This window comes from Anabrus simplex, chromosome 1 (assembly GCF_040414725.1).
Source record: "Anabrus simplex isolate iqAnaSimp1 chromosome 1, ASM4041472v1, whole genome shotgun sequence".
Classification (NCBI taxonomy): Eukaryota; Metazoa; Arthropoda; class Insecta; order Orthoptera; family Tettigoniidae; genus Anabrus; species Anabrus simplex.
In genome coordinates, this window is record NC_090265.1 from 1,432,202,982 (window position 1) to 1,432,219,465 (window position 16,484).

Here is a 16,484-nt window from a genome sequence, read left to right on the forward strand (position 1 = left end):
ACTAACAGATAGATTGTGCAACTTGCAGTTTGGTTGATGATTACCTTAAAAATAGGTTTAAACTAGTTCTAATAAATGTTTGTTCAGTAATGTAACCCACATTACTTGATTTTGTATTGAAAGGGTGAAAATATTTTACTCTTAATTTTTAACTTAATTGTAATCGCAGAATCTTCTCTGAATCGGTCTCCTTCCTGGACAACATTTGGCATGTACTGCTCACTACGGTGTCTCCATACACATTGACATCCATCGCGCTGTGTAAGGGGAAATCCCGACTTGTCTATGAACAACACGGGTCTCCATTGACGAAGTTGCCAGTTGGCGTGAGTACGGGAAAACAGAAGGCGAGCTGTGCGATGTTGCTGCGTTAAACGGGGCACCCAAACGAGACTTCTCTTAACCTGTTCCTTACTGTCTGGTTAGACACCGTGACTAGTGATCCTCCTGAGGTCTTATTTCAGTTCTCTGGCAGTTGCTGAACGACGCCGCAACGCACAGATGGTCAGATATTGGTCATCCTGTGGGATCGTGCATCCAGGACCTTGTCCGACCCCCCTTGTTAACAGGCCTGTCTCATTATAGCAATTCCACAAGTGGTGAATAACTGACGGGAGGCAGATATCCCCAGCAACATCACGAAAAGTCCATCCTTCCTGGATCAGAGGGACATCCCTTGCGTCTTGAACCTTGTTAATGTCTCACGGGATTTGGTGGTTGACGTACGTGCTCAAATGACATCAGTAGTCTTTCTACCTCGCGACACACATGCGCACCGCTATTCACTTTGTTTTGAGGGGTCACCTGACAGGCACACAAACATGGCACGTAGTCTTCAGGATTTTCTTTTGTCGCGATGTGCTGTGCCAGAATCCATGTTAAATTCAAGTGCAGTGGTTACGGACTACCTTGCCAATATTCGTGTAGCGTTCAGAAGTAAATCAGCCTTTTTCAAAATATAGTCGAGGAAATAATGTACCGATGCAGGTAAAATTTGAGATGCTGAATACTTCTTGAAAGTTCCTGTACTTCACAAAATATCATTTAAATAGATGTATCCGAATTTTCCTCTCATTTAATACTGTGTAAATTCATCTTGAAATAACTTCGATTTGAGAATTGACTTTCATCAGTATAACAAAATTTCACTATAACAATTTAATTTCTGGCGTCTTTAAAATTTCGTTATACTGGTATTATACAGTATATACATGAACTTGTCTGATGGTAATGACATTTTAATGTGATTATCACGTGTATTTATAGTGTAATACTCAAGTTACAATTTTCTTCAACAACCCCAAAAACTTCTTACTTATCTAAAGCAACTCTTCTGGGTCCGTAATTAACGTACAGCAGAAAATCTGGGTTTGTTTTGAAGCACTTGCTAGTGGTTATCAGAAACTGCACCCACTGTACCCGTACAGTGTGGTACTGAATTTATGAAGGGTAATATTGATGACAGATTGGTTGTACGCCGGACCTTGCGATTAACAGCAGACAGGATGGTGAAACAGTGTACACTCGTCCCGGACAGTTGTGAAATGGAATGCCTGTGGCCTTGGTTTGTCGACAAGCTTATGTTCTGCATGTTCCCAAAAACCCCAGTATGAAACTATTATCAAGTATGGTGGATTTTTCTGATATGTCAATTTCTACGCTTTCGGAAGTTATTTAAAAGGTTGCCATTCAGATTCATCATCACATAGCTGACCGGATGCTTGAGCTTGTCGCGTACCCTGTGGACGGGACATTTTTCTACTAAACGTACTAGAGTGCACTTGATTATAAAAATGTACAGCTAACACCGTATTCCGCGGGCGCGCCATCTTGTCATTGACTGAACCGGCAGAAAGAAAGTCGACGTTTCGAAACTAAATCAAAGAATAAAAGAGGCCGTGAATGAAAGAAAAGTGACAGATATACATCTACGATTTATTCTACTCAATGTGAACGTTCGAAATAGTTCAAGAGATGTCACAGGAAGACCGAGAACAATGTCGTGAATTCTCGGGGCCAGTCACCTACCTACAGTTACCCATGCGTTAATGAAATTCTTGACATACCTACCTTTGGTGAATTACAGACTAATGAACACAGAGCTACATCATCTTTACTGGAATAGTTTCTTAGAAAGGTTCTCTTTGATGCTTTAGTATGTTCTTAAGAATGTATTATTTCTTTGTACATTCCATTGTTTCCTTGTTTTTATCATAATTATTTGTACTATCTCTAACGTAATTTTAAATTAAACAGGGTGTTTTTAAAATTTTATGGTATGTTTCCTATTTACAAATTAAAAAAAAAAATACTGGTAATATGGCTTGCCTGTTCCTCTTGTTGATTTGTGTGTTGTGAACTTTGTTTAGTATGTTAAGTTACTTTATTTTTATTTATTTTATTTTCTAATTTAATGCCTTTCCTGATTTTCAATGTTTGTTTCTGTTCCAGCATATTCCAAATATGATAGTGAACATTCAGGCTTTGGGACAACGCATTTTTGTATCTGATGTGCAGGAAAGTGTTTACATGGTGCGATATAAGCGCCAAGAAAACCAACTTATAATTTTTGCAGACGATACTCATCCCCGTTGGATCACCACTGGTACTGTGTTGGATTATGATACTGTAGCAACAGCAGATAAATTTGGAAACATTGCAATAGTAAGTGAACTCTTGTCTATAATTACAACTGCAGACATGCCAACTCCCCCGACTTACGGGGAAGATTCCCTATTTTTGTTGTTTCCTCCCTCTGTCTTGATTGCAGAGACATTTCTCCTGATATTGAGAACAGGTTTAGTATTCTGGTATTTCTTAAAAATTGTTTTCCTTGTGTAAATCTAGTTCAGAAATTTATGAAGAGGCGTAAGGCAATTACAATAATGAGTAAGGTGTTCTAAAGCTCAGATACATGCAGTATTTATAAAATACATGCAATATTTCAGTATTCATAAACTGATTAATAATTAATAAGAGAAATGACATTCCATATTTACTATCAAAGTGTAGGAAGGGTCCACCTATTCAATACTACTAATTTGTATATTGTCTTATAAAACTGGGACTAGTTTCGACCCCATATATTATGGGTAATCTTCAGCTACACTCCAATTGGAAGACATAAGCACCATATATAACCAATGATATAATCACTGATATGACACAATTTATAGTCTTAATTTAAACTATTGATGCAGTCTGAAATAACATATCTACACTTTAACCTAAATAACACATCAAGAATGTTGTGGCTGATGGCGAACTATTTTGTCGTTTCTATAACAGCCATTGTTTTGAGTTGATCTGGGAGTTGGTATCCTTTTCTGTGTAGACGAGCAACTTGATTGATATTCATGTTTGTTCATAGTAATACGGGTCAAGACTTGCGTAGCTTTAAGAGGAATATTCGTACTTTGAATAGGTTTCCCTTATTATCAATGTTATCTGGTGTTTGTATCCATACCAAGTGCACATAACTTACGAACAACATAGGGACATTCACCTCCAAATTAATTAAACAATAGATCACTCCAGTCCTGAACTGCAGACCTTTCTTCACTCAGCAGGAAAATGAATGTAGCGTTTCATACAATAGAATTGCCAGACTTGGAATCCTTTCTGTGCTCACTGATGGGTCTATTTTCAGGGGTTCTAAAAATAGTCTCGGTTCATTTCCATGCAAAATGTGAACTTAAGACTTCCGCAACGATTCAGTTGGCAAGAAGACGATGATGTGAAATTTGACCATAAGACGAGACAAAATGTTAGGGCACATCTTAAGGTACCCGGGCCTTGTTCAGTTTGCTTTTTGGGGAAGTGTAGGCCATTAAAATGGCAGGGTTAGATTAAGGTGTAAATTGCAGACTAGAGTAGACTTAGGATGTACTAGTTACATACAAATATCAAGAAACTTAGCTGAAATAGGTACTTTATTTACAATACTGTATTTGTGGAGTAGGACAAAGGAATTTTCATCTGTTTACACAGTACAAGTGGCAATGCCTTTTTTGCTTTTCTTCACTTACGATGTGCGTATGCATTTTGCATTTGATGATTCATTTGTTTTCATGCCTCATTGTCATTTGTATTAAACTCTTCTTTTCGAACTAGTTTTTGTGACGTCACAACAAACTGTTCTTGTTTGACATCCCCCGCTTCAGATATTAAAATTGTATCACGAACCTTGAAAGCTGTTCCTTCACCTTCGATTTTTTTGTAACATATTTGTCACTTTTAAGTCTCCTGTACTACTCACTGCATAGGCTAGTGAGTTAACAATAAAATGTGGTACCGAAGAATTAAATTCCTTTAACATTTAAGGGTAATTCCATTTTTAACCAAACTACTCCTTTAATAACTTTCAGCATTGTTATGATAAGAGCAAGTTATGCTGTGGTGTTGGAGTTTAAAATAATTCTTATTGATATTGGTCCCGATCATTAATAGCTGGTAATTGCTCACCATGCAAACCGCAGATTTTTTATTATTTGCTCAGAAAATATTAAATATTTCGTTTTGTGATGCAGACTCCTTACCTATCTTTTCTTTCCTGTTCTAGATCCGTCTTTCAAGTAATATCACAGATGATGTTGATGAAGACCCTACTGGCAATAAGGCTTTGTGGGATAGAGGTTTACTGAATGGAGCTTCACAGAAGGCTGGAATAGTGGCAAATTTTCATGTGGGGGAAATATGCATGTCCTTACAGGTAAGTAAATTGATGGAAAAATTGTTAATTTTGGTACAGTGTTATATATTCAGGTTAAAAGCTGTGTAATGTTTTTAATTTCTTCCAAACTTTCTAAGAATGTTTGTACTATATTTAATCCAGTCATTTGAAGCAATATGAGGGGATGATCAAATTTAAGCGGGATTTTATTATTTAAATTCATTTATTGAAAAACACTAGGCTGTTACAATTTTTTTTTTTTACAGTTTACTGCTTTGGAAATTCATTTGTCCCAGCGTATTGCACAAGTCCACCTCCCTAGTCCCAGACTAGCATTTATCTCAGGGGTGTCGGTTCATTATTTAAGTCATCAAATATATAAACATAGAGGCATCAGTGAACGCGGGAATGAACGGGGCAACTAAACTAAAATGGGAAAAAGCTCAATTGTAAACATGAATTCAAGGACTCCATGATAGGACTAGGAAGTGACATTTAACTTTACAAAGGGCAGAACATCTAACTACAATCAAAAGATCATGAGAATGGTTTCCTTTGAAATAATGGCCAGAAGGAGCAATTTATTGCGCCATCCGGCGCACGGAATTTTGATACATTTGGCAACAACAGTTAATTTTATAACACGTTACACCAAACAAATCACTTACTTTACCGCAAGTGGTAACAATATGCTGATGTTCATCCTGGAAAAGAATGACAGTTGTGGGGTATATTTCACTTATCGATTGCATTAGGATCGAACATATGTCCTTAGGACTCGAGAGCCCGAGGATAAACCATGTTTATCGTCGCCTTCTCTATTTGAATTAGATGACGTACCTCCGACTATCTGCATTTCCTGGGGTCGGCACTCAGGATGAGAATGTCATGATTTCGGGAAGCATTATCACGGAATGGGTTCTATTTTATATCCAGCTGATGCCATGCCACTGGAACTAATATCTACAAATTATTTACACATAATCTAAATACTGCCCAACTCGGCCACATGGTATCAGTAGGTTAGTGTCTTGAATGAGATAATATTAGGAGTATTGGGAATTACCGGCCGATGAACTCCACTCGCCCCGCAAGCAGAAAATAAACAAACCAAGCATTACAGTAACATGACTCGCGCCTGAGCCAGCTAGATACAGGAAAATGTGATTTTTACTCCAATATCACGAACTGAATGATGTCGTCGTCAACACTTTAATTCATTATTAGAATAATCATTCATCCACGAAATTTCCACTATTATTATTGTTATTATCAGAAAATTGTTATTATTATTATTATTCAATGATTCCTGACACCGCTACGTTTCATTATGATCTTGATTATTACGGGACGCAAAACATAAATGTTATTATTATTATTATTATTATTATTATTATTATTATTATTATTATACTCATGTGATTGCAGTAAAACGTCGTTAATTCGAAGTCGTTGGGACTAAAAAATCGGACTTCGAATTACGTGATTTCGAATTAACTGCCAATTCGCAATTCAGAAGTACCAACCCTTGCCGCGTTACAAAATATTCTGAGGCACGTTACTGCATGCAGTTGACCTTGATTCACAATTTATACCTTTCATATGCCATGAAGAAAGAACTATTTCCAAAATGTATCCAAGAAGGTGCATTTACAGTATTCAGATAATGCACTGGGATATCTCACTGCTAAACATACCTCACGCAACAAAAGAAAGAAAAAAAAACCACGATTCTAAGACGAGAAATCTATGCTGGCTCCCATGTGCAAGTGCTTTATTAATTGGATTACTATACTTTATGCATTTTAGATGCCTTGTATTTACACAGAAAGTACCAGATGCCCTTAAAATCGAACTTTCCTATGACTCTATCCTTGTACGATTTCCCGCCATGGCACTTCTCTCGTACTTCAGAAATGTGAACACTTGCCGCATCACAAAGTATTCCAAGACCCATTAATACATGCAATCACCTCGATTCACAGCTTAAACCTTTCAAATGCCATGGAAAAAACTATTTCCGAAGTGTATCCAACAAGGTGCATTTACAATGTTCAAATAATGCACTTAGATAAATCACAGACAAACATAGCCTCACGCAACGAAAGAAAGAAAAAATCGCACAATTCAAAGACGAGGATAAATTATGCCGGTTCCCCTGTGCAGATGCATTATTTTTTGGATTTCTGTACTGTTTGCATTTTTATTGTAGACTAGCTGAAGTACCTGTGCTTCACTACGGAATTCTAAATTTTATACAGAATTCTAGGTTCGGTAGTGTAAACGGTGTGAGCAAGATTGTATTAAGTTGCATAGCTCTTAAAGTTGCCCTAGAAGCGCGACGGGCAAGTCACCAACATATTTTCTCATATGAAGACTGGGTTAGGGAATTTTCATTGTAATGGTAGGCCAGCTTGCCTACTGTCAGTCACAATCAGTTTGGGGAGTTTTCATTGTAATGGCATAAACTCGCTCTCCGCCTGCCTTTATAGATTCTCAGAAATATTCTCTTAGTGGTTTTCCCAACTGAAATGAACATGGGTCATTACAATGACGTCAGTAGGAATGGAGCGATTAAAAGCAATGCTTTCATACGAAATACTCGATCAAATAAAAAACCCACACATTTTCTCACTTTTAACGAACAGTACTATGCTGCTGAACTGACAGTCCAAAGCTACAGAGCTGGAATGACCAAGGCGCAGACATCCGTGATCCGTGAACAATCTTTGTCCTTTTTTTCGGCGGGGGGGGAGGGGGTTCAAATAGTGGATAGTCCCATAGCAAAAACTATGCCCGTTTACTTATGTCTTCTGGGAGTACCCGATGAGTTGGAAAATCTCAATTCACTACACTGGTGGGGGAAAGAACTATCTGACGTGGAGGCAATTTTTCCTCCAAGCCAGAGATGAAACCACATCTTCGCTGCCAATTTGGAATAAAATTAATGTAGATTTAATGAAAGTGAAGAGGAAAAAGCTTTTCCTAAGAAACGGCTCTTTCCAGGGTTGAATTTTGAGTTATTTGGTGAATTGTGGTACTATAATTTGGAATAGGGCTAAATTGTAATTCCAGACCAGTTCATACTACTACTACTCCTACTACTACTAACTGAGCTTCTGACTTAAGTGCGCACACTGCTCATTCAAAACAGCGCGCCCAGTAGGTATCGAATAGCTGGCATGCTATGATGAACCAGTGTGTTACGTACCAGCAGTATCATAAAATGTATGAACCAGAGGATTGGCATGCTAAAGAAGGAAGTTATCTAACTCCTCAGCTATTTCCCGCCAATATTCAGTTAGGCTGTTATACTCGGTATGCAGCAGTAATCCCATCTATCGGAGTTGAATGTCAGCATAAGAGACAAAGAATATTACAACAAACAGTGGTCAGTGTAATGTTATTGTTGATCTATTTTACGCGCTTTCGATATTGTAGGCCTTCACATTATTGTCTTCCGGTTCTGAAATACCACTCTTATCATAGTCGGTACGGTAAAACTGAATAAAACATACATGATCGGAAATTATATTCTCTATAACTTTTGTTATGTAGTACTTTTCCATAGGACCAAGAACATAGGTATTTAAAAATTAAATTTTAGGTGCCTTCCCCTAAACTACCATTTCACCCAGGGTGAATAACATTGTTTATAGCTTAAACTGTATTTTCTTATTCCCCAACTCTATATGCCGATTTTCATTAAATTCTGTTTACCCATTTTGTCGTGGCTCTGCGTTGATATGGACTTAGCAACAAAAATCCAAATTCACGAATATCTGTGTTATAGCTGGTACGGTAAAAATGCATGACTTAAATGATCAGAAATTTAATTCTATATAACTTTAGTTATGTAGTTTTTATCGATATGACCACTAATATAAATATTTGAGAATTGAATTTTAGGCCTTCCCCTAAACTACCATTTAACTCAGCGTGAATAAAATAATGTATAGCCTAAATTGTAACGGCTCACCCCCCGACTCTACATACCGATTTTTATTAAATTCTCTTCAGCCGTTTTCTCGTGATGCGTGTACATACAGACAGACAGAAATTATGGAAAAGTAAAAACTGCGTTTTCTTGTTACTGTGGACATCATCGATACAGAAATACCATTATTTTCGAATTCTGAGCAATGTACAGACAAAACTCGTATTTTATATATATAGATGCTTTGTACTGGCATGGAAAGTGCCCGACGCTCTTAAAACATTGTGGCTTATCGAACTTTCCTATGACCAGGGGATAAAGTATTTCGCTTCCATGTGCATTGCAACGCACTATTATGACCCCCATCCCTTACATGTACGATTTCCCGGCTGGCAATTTCTCCTTTAAAACCATAAGACCGTTTGGGCTCGCATTAAAATAAAGCAATGCAGTTTCACCGGCAATGACAGTATTGTTCGGTGCCTACAAATTTATTATCTGAGCTACGCTTTTTCGTCAACTGTCGGCATCGCCAATGTTCGCGGATTCTGTTTTTCCGCACACTGCCTGTTGCGTGATATTACGGCATTCCTTAAAAGGTTGAATACAAAAGAATTCCGATTTCATTCAATTTAGCAATCGTGAAGCGCACAGTAGACCCACCGAAGCGAGTGTAAGTGCGGAAAGCTACCCTTCCATGTTCCAGGACGCGTTCTATTCTGACGCGGAGCGGATAAATTTCGAGTAGAAATTACTCTCTAGCCTACTATTGTTTTAAAATGTAAAGGCAGTTTCGAATTAAAAGTCTGAATTTCGGTAATGGGGCCGACATTGTACTTGGAATTACGAATTATCCGTATTTTGAATTAAACAATTTAAATAACATGCAAAACCGTATCTCATATTTTCGGGAACGAGAGCTTCTTCGAATTAGGCGGGATTTTGAATTAACCGATTTCGAATTATCGAGGTTCTACTGTATTTATGTTAGCGTTCACACCACCACATCCTTGAAAATCGGAAAGAGATTGCTATCTTCCTCCGTCCTGTTGTAAGCAGGTGCAGGCTGTCGCTTCGGAGGGTGAAATGGCCTGACGAACTGCTCGTTGAAATCCCGGACCTCATGATCATTCTCTCCATTGCGTGAACAATAAGTACCGTATACCAAAATATATCGAAACTGTAAGTCAGAATTCAGTTACAAGCTAGCTGATCAACAGAATAAATGCCACTGGCGGATTTCTGTTTATATTGTGATATTGTCGTTATAATTGTATATGTATCTGCCTGAATAACTGACGGATCCTTCACCATCGTCACTGTCATCCAGTTCGGATCCTGAATTACAGTTTATTAGGGTTTCCATAGCACTATCGCTGAGCGAGTCAACACGTGACCCATTGTAGCAATGAGCGGGAAAGCAAAGCGCGCGGAATACATTCTCGCTACTCTTCAAAACAAGCATTTGTACTCTATCCAGCGAAGGTCAGTGCTCCCATTTAGCAGCAGTATGCAGTACTGTAATGTTGTCATTCATGTTTATGGGAAGAGACATGGACGAATTTCCAGCAAGCGATTATTTATTAGTTTAAGAACCAAGTCCAACCGCCGCTCAGGCACCGTATATGGCAGTAAATGTGTTAACATACATTGTACCATCACACATTTACACGGTGACAGCAGTAAAACAAGATGATGTCTATCCTACACGCTGTACTGTAGTTGGTTTGTGCTTTTTGACCGATTTTTGTCCATCAATGCAAAAACCGCTTCGGTTTAAGGTGGCTATAATGTTAGACGTGATTTTGCATGAAGTTGATTAAGATAACCTCTCACAAAAACACACAAAAATCAGTATGAACAGCAATCGGTTTTCAGATGTTTTCCAAGCAGCGGCTTACTCATTAGCACGTATTTTATAATTCCAATAGTCTGAACACTCGTAGTCAGTTTCATTCTTGAAAATTGTACTAGCATCGCTCCAAAGGCTAGTGGCAAAAGTTTCCATTTTCATGCATCAAACGGTGTCGCCTAACGTAAGTTTATCGCGCACGTAAATTGGAAGTCCATTATACCGAGAATTCATAACACCAAAAAAGTACTTGGTATGGCGGATTGTCGTTATATCCGATCTTTCCCAAAAAGAAAAAAGTCAGTTAGGGGGAACCTCGCACACATTACAATCTGTATGAAATGGTAATCAGTTTGTTCTAAACTTGCGATTTCACAGATTTACAAACTACGGCTTACTTGTCAGTTCTTTTTCTAATTCCGAGAAAACATGAAAGCGTATGTTGAATTTCATTCTAAGAATTCTAGTAGTATCACTCCAGTGGCTTCTGTGGCAAACAGTTTCATCTAACCTAACCTTTATATGCATCGTAAAAATATACTGTATTTCAAGCGCCAGTAGAGTGGTACCTTTTCACTATAAATTTGCACGAGGATAGCCTTTCCGAAATTTAACCAGGCGTGAGAAAGTGCAGTGACACCTCGTTAGGGATTTCCTCATTAAAGCGATTTCTTGCTTAGCACATCGTAAATTTGAAGTCCCCGTTAAAGTCTTATAAAATCTACATTTTTTAAAAAATCTTGCTTATTGTGCGACAGATTTTTCACTATTACCGTGTAGTACGATCAGGTTTTTCCTAGCCCTGAAAATGTTCTTTTTCTTCCCTCGTGAAAGGAACAGATTTCAACACAGATTGAAGCCCTTGCCACAGGAGGCCGGTCGGAGAAAGTTGCATTAAAACGAGAAATGGCCTTGAAAACCTTTTTGCGCTTGTATTTCGCATTCCATTCAGAAGTTAGCAATTTGTTCTGTGTGTTAAGTGAAACAGCGAAGGGTGGCGAATATTTGTTGCGTGATAGCTTACTGGCGGATGAGGCGCATAATCTGTGCAGTTCACTAGTGGTCATATTAGTATGTAGCCCAGTTATGGAGAGTGATATCCCTAACTAATGAAGACTTCAGCAGGTGGACAGGCATTCCGCATCTTTCAACATTGGCGCATGTGTTAAAATTCGCACCTTTGAGTCGACTCGTGTCGATCGATGTGTTGTCGCTTTTGAGATGACGGTCAAAGTAATCCTCTCGCACTTGGCCGAGTTTAAACTTCATATAATTCATTGTCGGTGAGTGTGACTGGCAAGCAATGTTTAATATTCTACTGGTCCGAAATACAAGGCTTGTGCTGAGATTTATTTTAGAAAGAGAGTGGTGTGCAAATAATGCTCTGGTACTTTAATGGATCCCAGTGCAAATGTTTTATATTTTTTGTCTGGCGTTCTACACAGCTTTTAATACACTGTTATTGATAAGGGCCTTATTTTTTGGTGAAATAAAACTGTTGATTTCGGTGTTAAAACTAACACTATTTCGGTAGGTATTTCGTGAAATAAATTGTCATACTGATCGATGTTTCTTGTGAAATATTCCTTATGGTATGGGGTAAATCTAACTAATTTTGTGATTAGGGGTTTTAAAGTGAACACTTGTAATGTTTTAAATTGTTATTAAACCTTAGAACAACCAATTATACAAAATGTTGTAGAAATAAATATCGGTAGGCCTATATAAATCACTGAAACCTCAAAATTAATTTAGGCGGAAGTTAGGAATGTATACGTAGCCTACACGTTTTTGCCGGTCCCGTGGTGTAGGGGTAGCGTGCCTGCCTCTCGCCAGGAGGCCCTAGGTTCAATTCCCGGCCAGGTCAGGGACTTTTTTCTCGACCTGAGGGCTGGTTCGAGGTTCACTCAGCCTACCTGATTAGAACTGAGGAGCTATTGACGGTGAGATATCGGCCCCGGTCTCGAAAGCCCAGAATAATGGCCGAGAGGATGCGTCGTGCTGACCACACGACCCCTCGTAATCTGCAGGCCTTCAGGCTGAGCAGCAGTCACAGTGCAGGCCAAGGTCCTTTCAGGGAGTTAAGTGCCGTGGGGTTTGGTTTGGTTCTACATGTTTTAACATTTTGAGTGACTTGTCTCCAAAGTAAAAAAAAAAACTACGCATGGTTTCAACATTATCAGGATTCAGAGTTGTGCGACAGTCAGAAAGTATGTTTTTGTAAACAAAGCAGCCCCTTTCGCTGACCACATTAGACGTCGGAAACCATAATACTTGCGAACACTTGGTGCAAATCCTCCTAAAACTTCACTAACAATGTCTTCTTTCTTCTCTTCTATCAGACGTGCTTTCACTGCATTTTGCAAAGCCATATATCCCTGGAAGATATTCGTGGATATGCTGGTGCTGCCCGGCCGGGGATGAGCAATTCAGACGGTTAAGGCGTTGGCTTTCTGAGCCCAAGTTGGTAGGTACAATCCCGGCTCAGTCCGGTGCTTAAATACGTCAGCCTCGTGTTACTAGTTTGATTCGTGCGTAAAAAACTCCTGTGGGACAACATTCCGACATCTCGGCATCTCCGAAAACCGTAAAAGTAGTTAGTGGGACGTAAAAACAATAACATTATTACAACTCAACCAGGCGATTTATTTATTTATTTATTTATTTATTTATTTATTTATTTATTTGCTCTTTGCTTTACGTCGCACCGACACTGATAGGTCTTACGGCGACGATGGGATAGGAAAGGCCTAGGAATTGGAAGGAAGCGGCCGTGGCCTTAAAACCCCGGCATTTGCCTGGTGTGAAAATGGGAAACCACGGAAAACCATCTTCGGGGCTGCCGATAGTGGGGCTCGAACCCACTATCTCCCAATTACTGGATACTGCCTCCACTTAAGCGAATGCAGCTATCCAGCTCGGTGCGATTTATTTAGAATAGGCCTACTAATATCGTCATATTTTATAATAAAGTCGGTATTATTTATCTTCCCTTTTATATTCATCCATGTCCTCATGCCAGGATTATCCAATTTTTCTATAGAAATGCTGGCTTGCATGAATGCTTTTGTTGTGTCTATTACAAATTGCTCTCTATCACTTTTCAACTCCTTTGCGATGTGTAAAGTATCGCCGATTGTTATTTGCCGCTTAAAATTATGTTCATTTGCTTCATTCTTCTTCTTTTTGTGTGTTTCTGATTCTCTACAGTATTTATCGCACGCATCTCTTCGTTTTCACGTAATGCGAACATTACAGTACTTACACATTAGAATCGTTCTTGCAGCATCAAATACATAGAACGCCTCACTGTTGTATTCCTCGGCCCTCGGAAAAACTGTTGTGACTTTAGTTTTCAGCATTTTTGTACTTAAATGTTGGACATTCGCTGATAAAGGTTCATAAGTGGCGAACTTTCAATGCGAAAGAGTATAATGCGCACTGCTGTATCTACAACCGATCTTGCTACGACCACAACGCCATTTGCTGTAATCGATAACAGATATCGATTTTTAATGACTGCCTTAGAGATCGCGGAACTGAATACACATACTTCCGATACACAGGGCTCATCGCTTTGTGTGCATTTGTGTAGAGAATATACAGCGCTATCAATCAACTGAGAAGGAAACTACTATAGTCAAGTTCTCAAGAGCATTTAAACGTTTATTAGAGATCTTTTCCGATACGATTTCGCATTTTTCTTACCAGGTGGGGTATATTTCGTGATTATTTGCGCGATTCGCGTAATAAACAGATTTCGCGATATTTCGCGAGTTCATTTCGCTAAAATACGTTACGGTACGGTACCTACAAGGTCATATAAAGGCTAGAAAGAAGATATGAAAAATTTCGTGCTTATCGCTATTACAGTGAAACCTCGATTCTCCGTTTTCCGAGGGACCATGAAAATAAAACGTACAATACGGGAAAACGGAAAATCCGGGAATGAATGAAAACCATCAACAATTTGGCTAAACATCACAAAAATGAAATATGTATAATTATAATCTTTCAAAAACTCCTAAACCAAACCAAACTACAGCCCCAGTGGGACTTTCTGCCAAGCGACCGCTGCTCAGCCCGAAGGCCTGCAGATTACGAGGTGCGCATGGTCAGTGCGACGAATCCTCTCGGCCGATATTCCTGCCTTTGTAGATCGGGGTCGCCATCTCACCATTAGATAGCTCCACAATTAAAGGTAATCACATAGGCTGAGTGGACCTGGAACCAGACTTACATCCAGGTAAAATTGCCTGACCTGGTCGCAATCGAACCCGGGCCCTCTGGATGAGAGGCGGGCATGTTAGACCGCGAAAGTGCATTAATTACCGGTACGCGAGTTCAAAATCTCGATACTTTATATTCAATTTTACGGGAGAATCTTCGTCATTTTCCCGTGAAAACGTCTTTCAGTTCAGCAACTTTGATTACGCTAGCCAAACTCTTCGATAAATCTAACAACGCCAAGCCAAACGACAATCGACCAAAAGTAGTTTTTAATTCTCTCATCTAATAAAATAAAGCACATTAGATACAAAAGCACCCAAAATGATGGCGAAATCCGTTCATTTCTTAATCTTTCATTGTAATTTGGTCTCCGGTATACTGTTCGTAGTCAGTTTCTGGAAATCTCGTACCGCGCAAATTAGGCCTACATCGACTTTTAAAGGTTATGTTGAACTCGAAAACATGGTTTCGAATGTATGTATCGATTCTTAAAAGTTCTCGAATGCATTAAATTCAATTATGCGCGCCACAAATCCAATCAAATTGGAAAGATAAAAGAAATATCAAAACTTCAGAAATTACGGTTATTCGTGACCTTGAGGTCATCCGGAAAGCGCGCTCACTGCTCATGTCAGTACGAGTTTGAAATGATACCAACCATTTAAAATGTAACGTGCGCAAATAAAACGACTGCGGTTTTTGGTATTTTAACACGAAAACGTTCCCAGTCTTACATTAGAACCTAAACAGTAATAGGCAATCCCAAGACCTCCCATGGCTTTCTTTTTTTAAAATGTAAGGTGCAACGTCCGTTTTGGTCTCGCTAACATAATTATGGACGATAATATCAAAAATACTGAAATACAGTTTCGATTCCTGCCTGAAAGCCCAGTTACTCTGCAGTGCCCTGAGCAAAGTGCCAAAAACCTCTTCGGCAGTACGATCGAAAAAATGTCAAAATATAAACATCTAACCCTGGACATAATATGGACGTTTTATAAGTGCGAACATTTGACGAAACTCGTTCTGTCTTCAAGCAGAGCTGTCGAAATGCGCCGTGTCTCCTTGCAATTGTTGTGGCCACTCTCTGCTTTATGATTTTTCGAGATTCCGGTTCTCTAAACAATACCACCCGAATGCGATGCTAAGATGGTCCCTTATGCAAGTTCACCGCCGACTGCTTTTCCAGTACCGGTACAGTAGGCCCTACTTGCTTTAATTATCGCAGTGATCCATAAATATTCCATAGCTGTCCTTTCGTGAGATACAGTTTATTAAAAAACGATTGATAGAGGATTTAGCATTGATGGGACTGGAATTTCTGGGCGGTTGATCCGGGAAATCGTTTCTTCGAGGAACGGATAATGCGGGACTTTTACAACGTGATTTAATTACGATGCTCGCGGGACCGCGTAATTTGAACGCATATTCCGGGAAAACGTATTTTCCGGGAACGGATAATCGAGGTTCCACTGTACCAAAAAATACGGCCCCTAGTTATTGAATAAGTCTCTGTGGAAAGGTCTTTTGTATTTATCTAGTCTTTTTCACTCCTTTTAATATTCTCATCTTCAGAAACGGCAGATATACGAGATACACTTGGACAAATACCAATACATCCCAGTTATTTTTTTGAAACACAAAAATTTAACCCAAAGAAACTAGTTACAGGTTGTCTTAAATAAACAAGAATATAAAAATTTATCGTTATATATAGCAGTTTACCTGCGTGCCTGAAAGGGTTAAAGCACTGAGGATTGTCTATGCTTGTTTGACATTAATATATCCACCTA

The 16,484-nt window shown here is 38.9% G+C and overlaps 1 protein-coding gene across 1 annotated transcript in view; it reads left to right on the plus strand.

Annotated features, from left to right (window-relative positions):
• The window catches only part of Sf3b3 (splicing factor 3b subunit 3), a 258,058-nt gene that overhangs the window by 229,092 nt on the left and 12,482 nt on the right, over window positions 1-16,484 (plus strand). Inside the window, exons 19-20 of the mRNA XM_067137901.2 lie at window positions 2,452-2,664; window positions 4,562-4,711. Of these exons, the coding sequence (XP_066994002.1) occupies window positions 2,452-2,664; window positions 4,562-4,711 (363 nt within the window). The remainder of the gene's footprint in view (window positions 1-2,451; window positions 2,665-4,561; window positions 4,712-16,484) is intronic.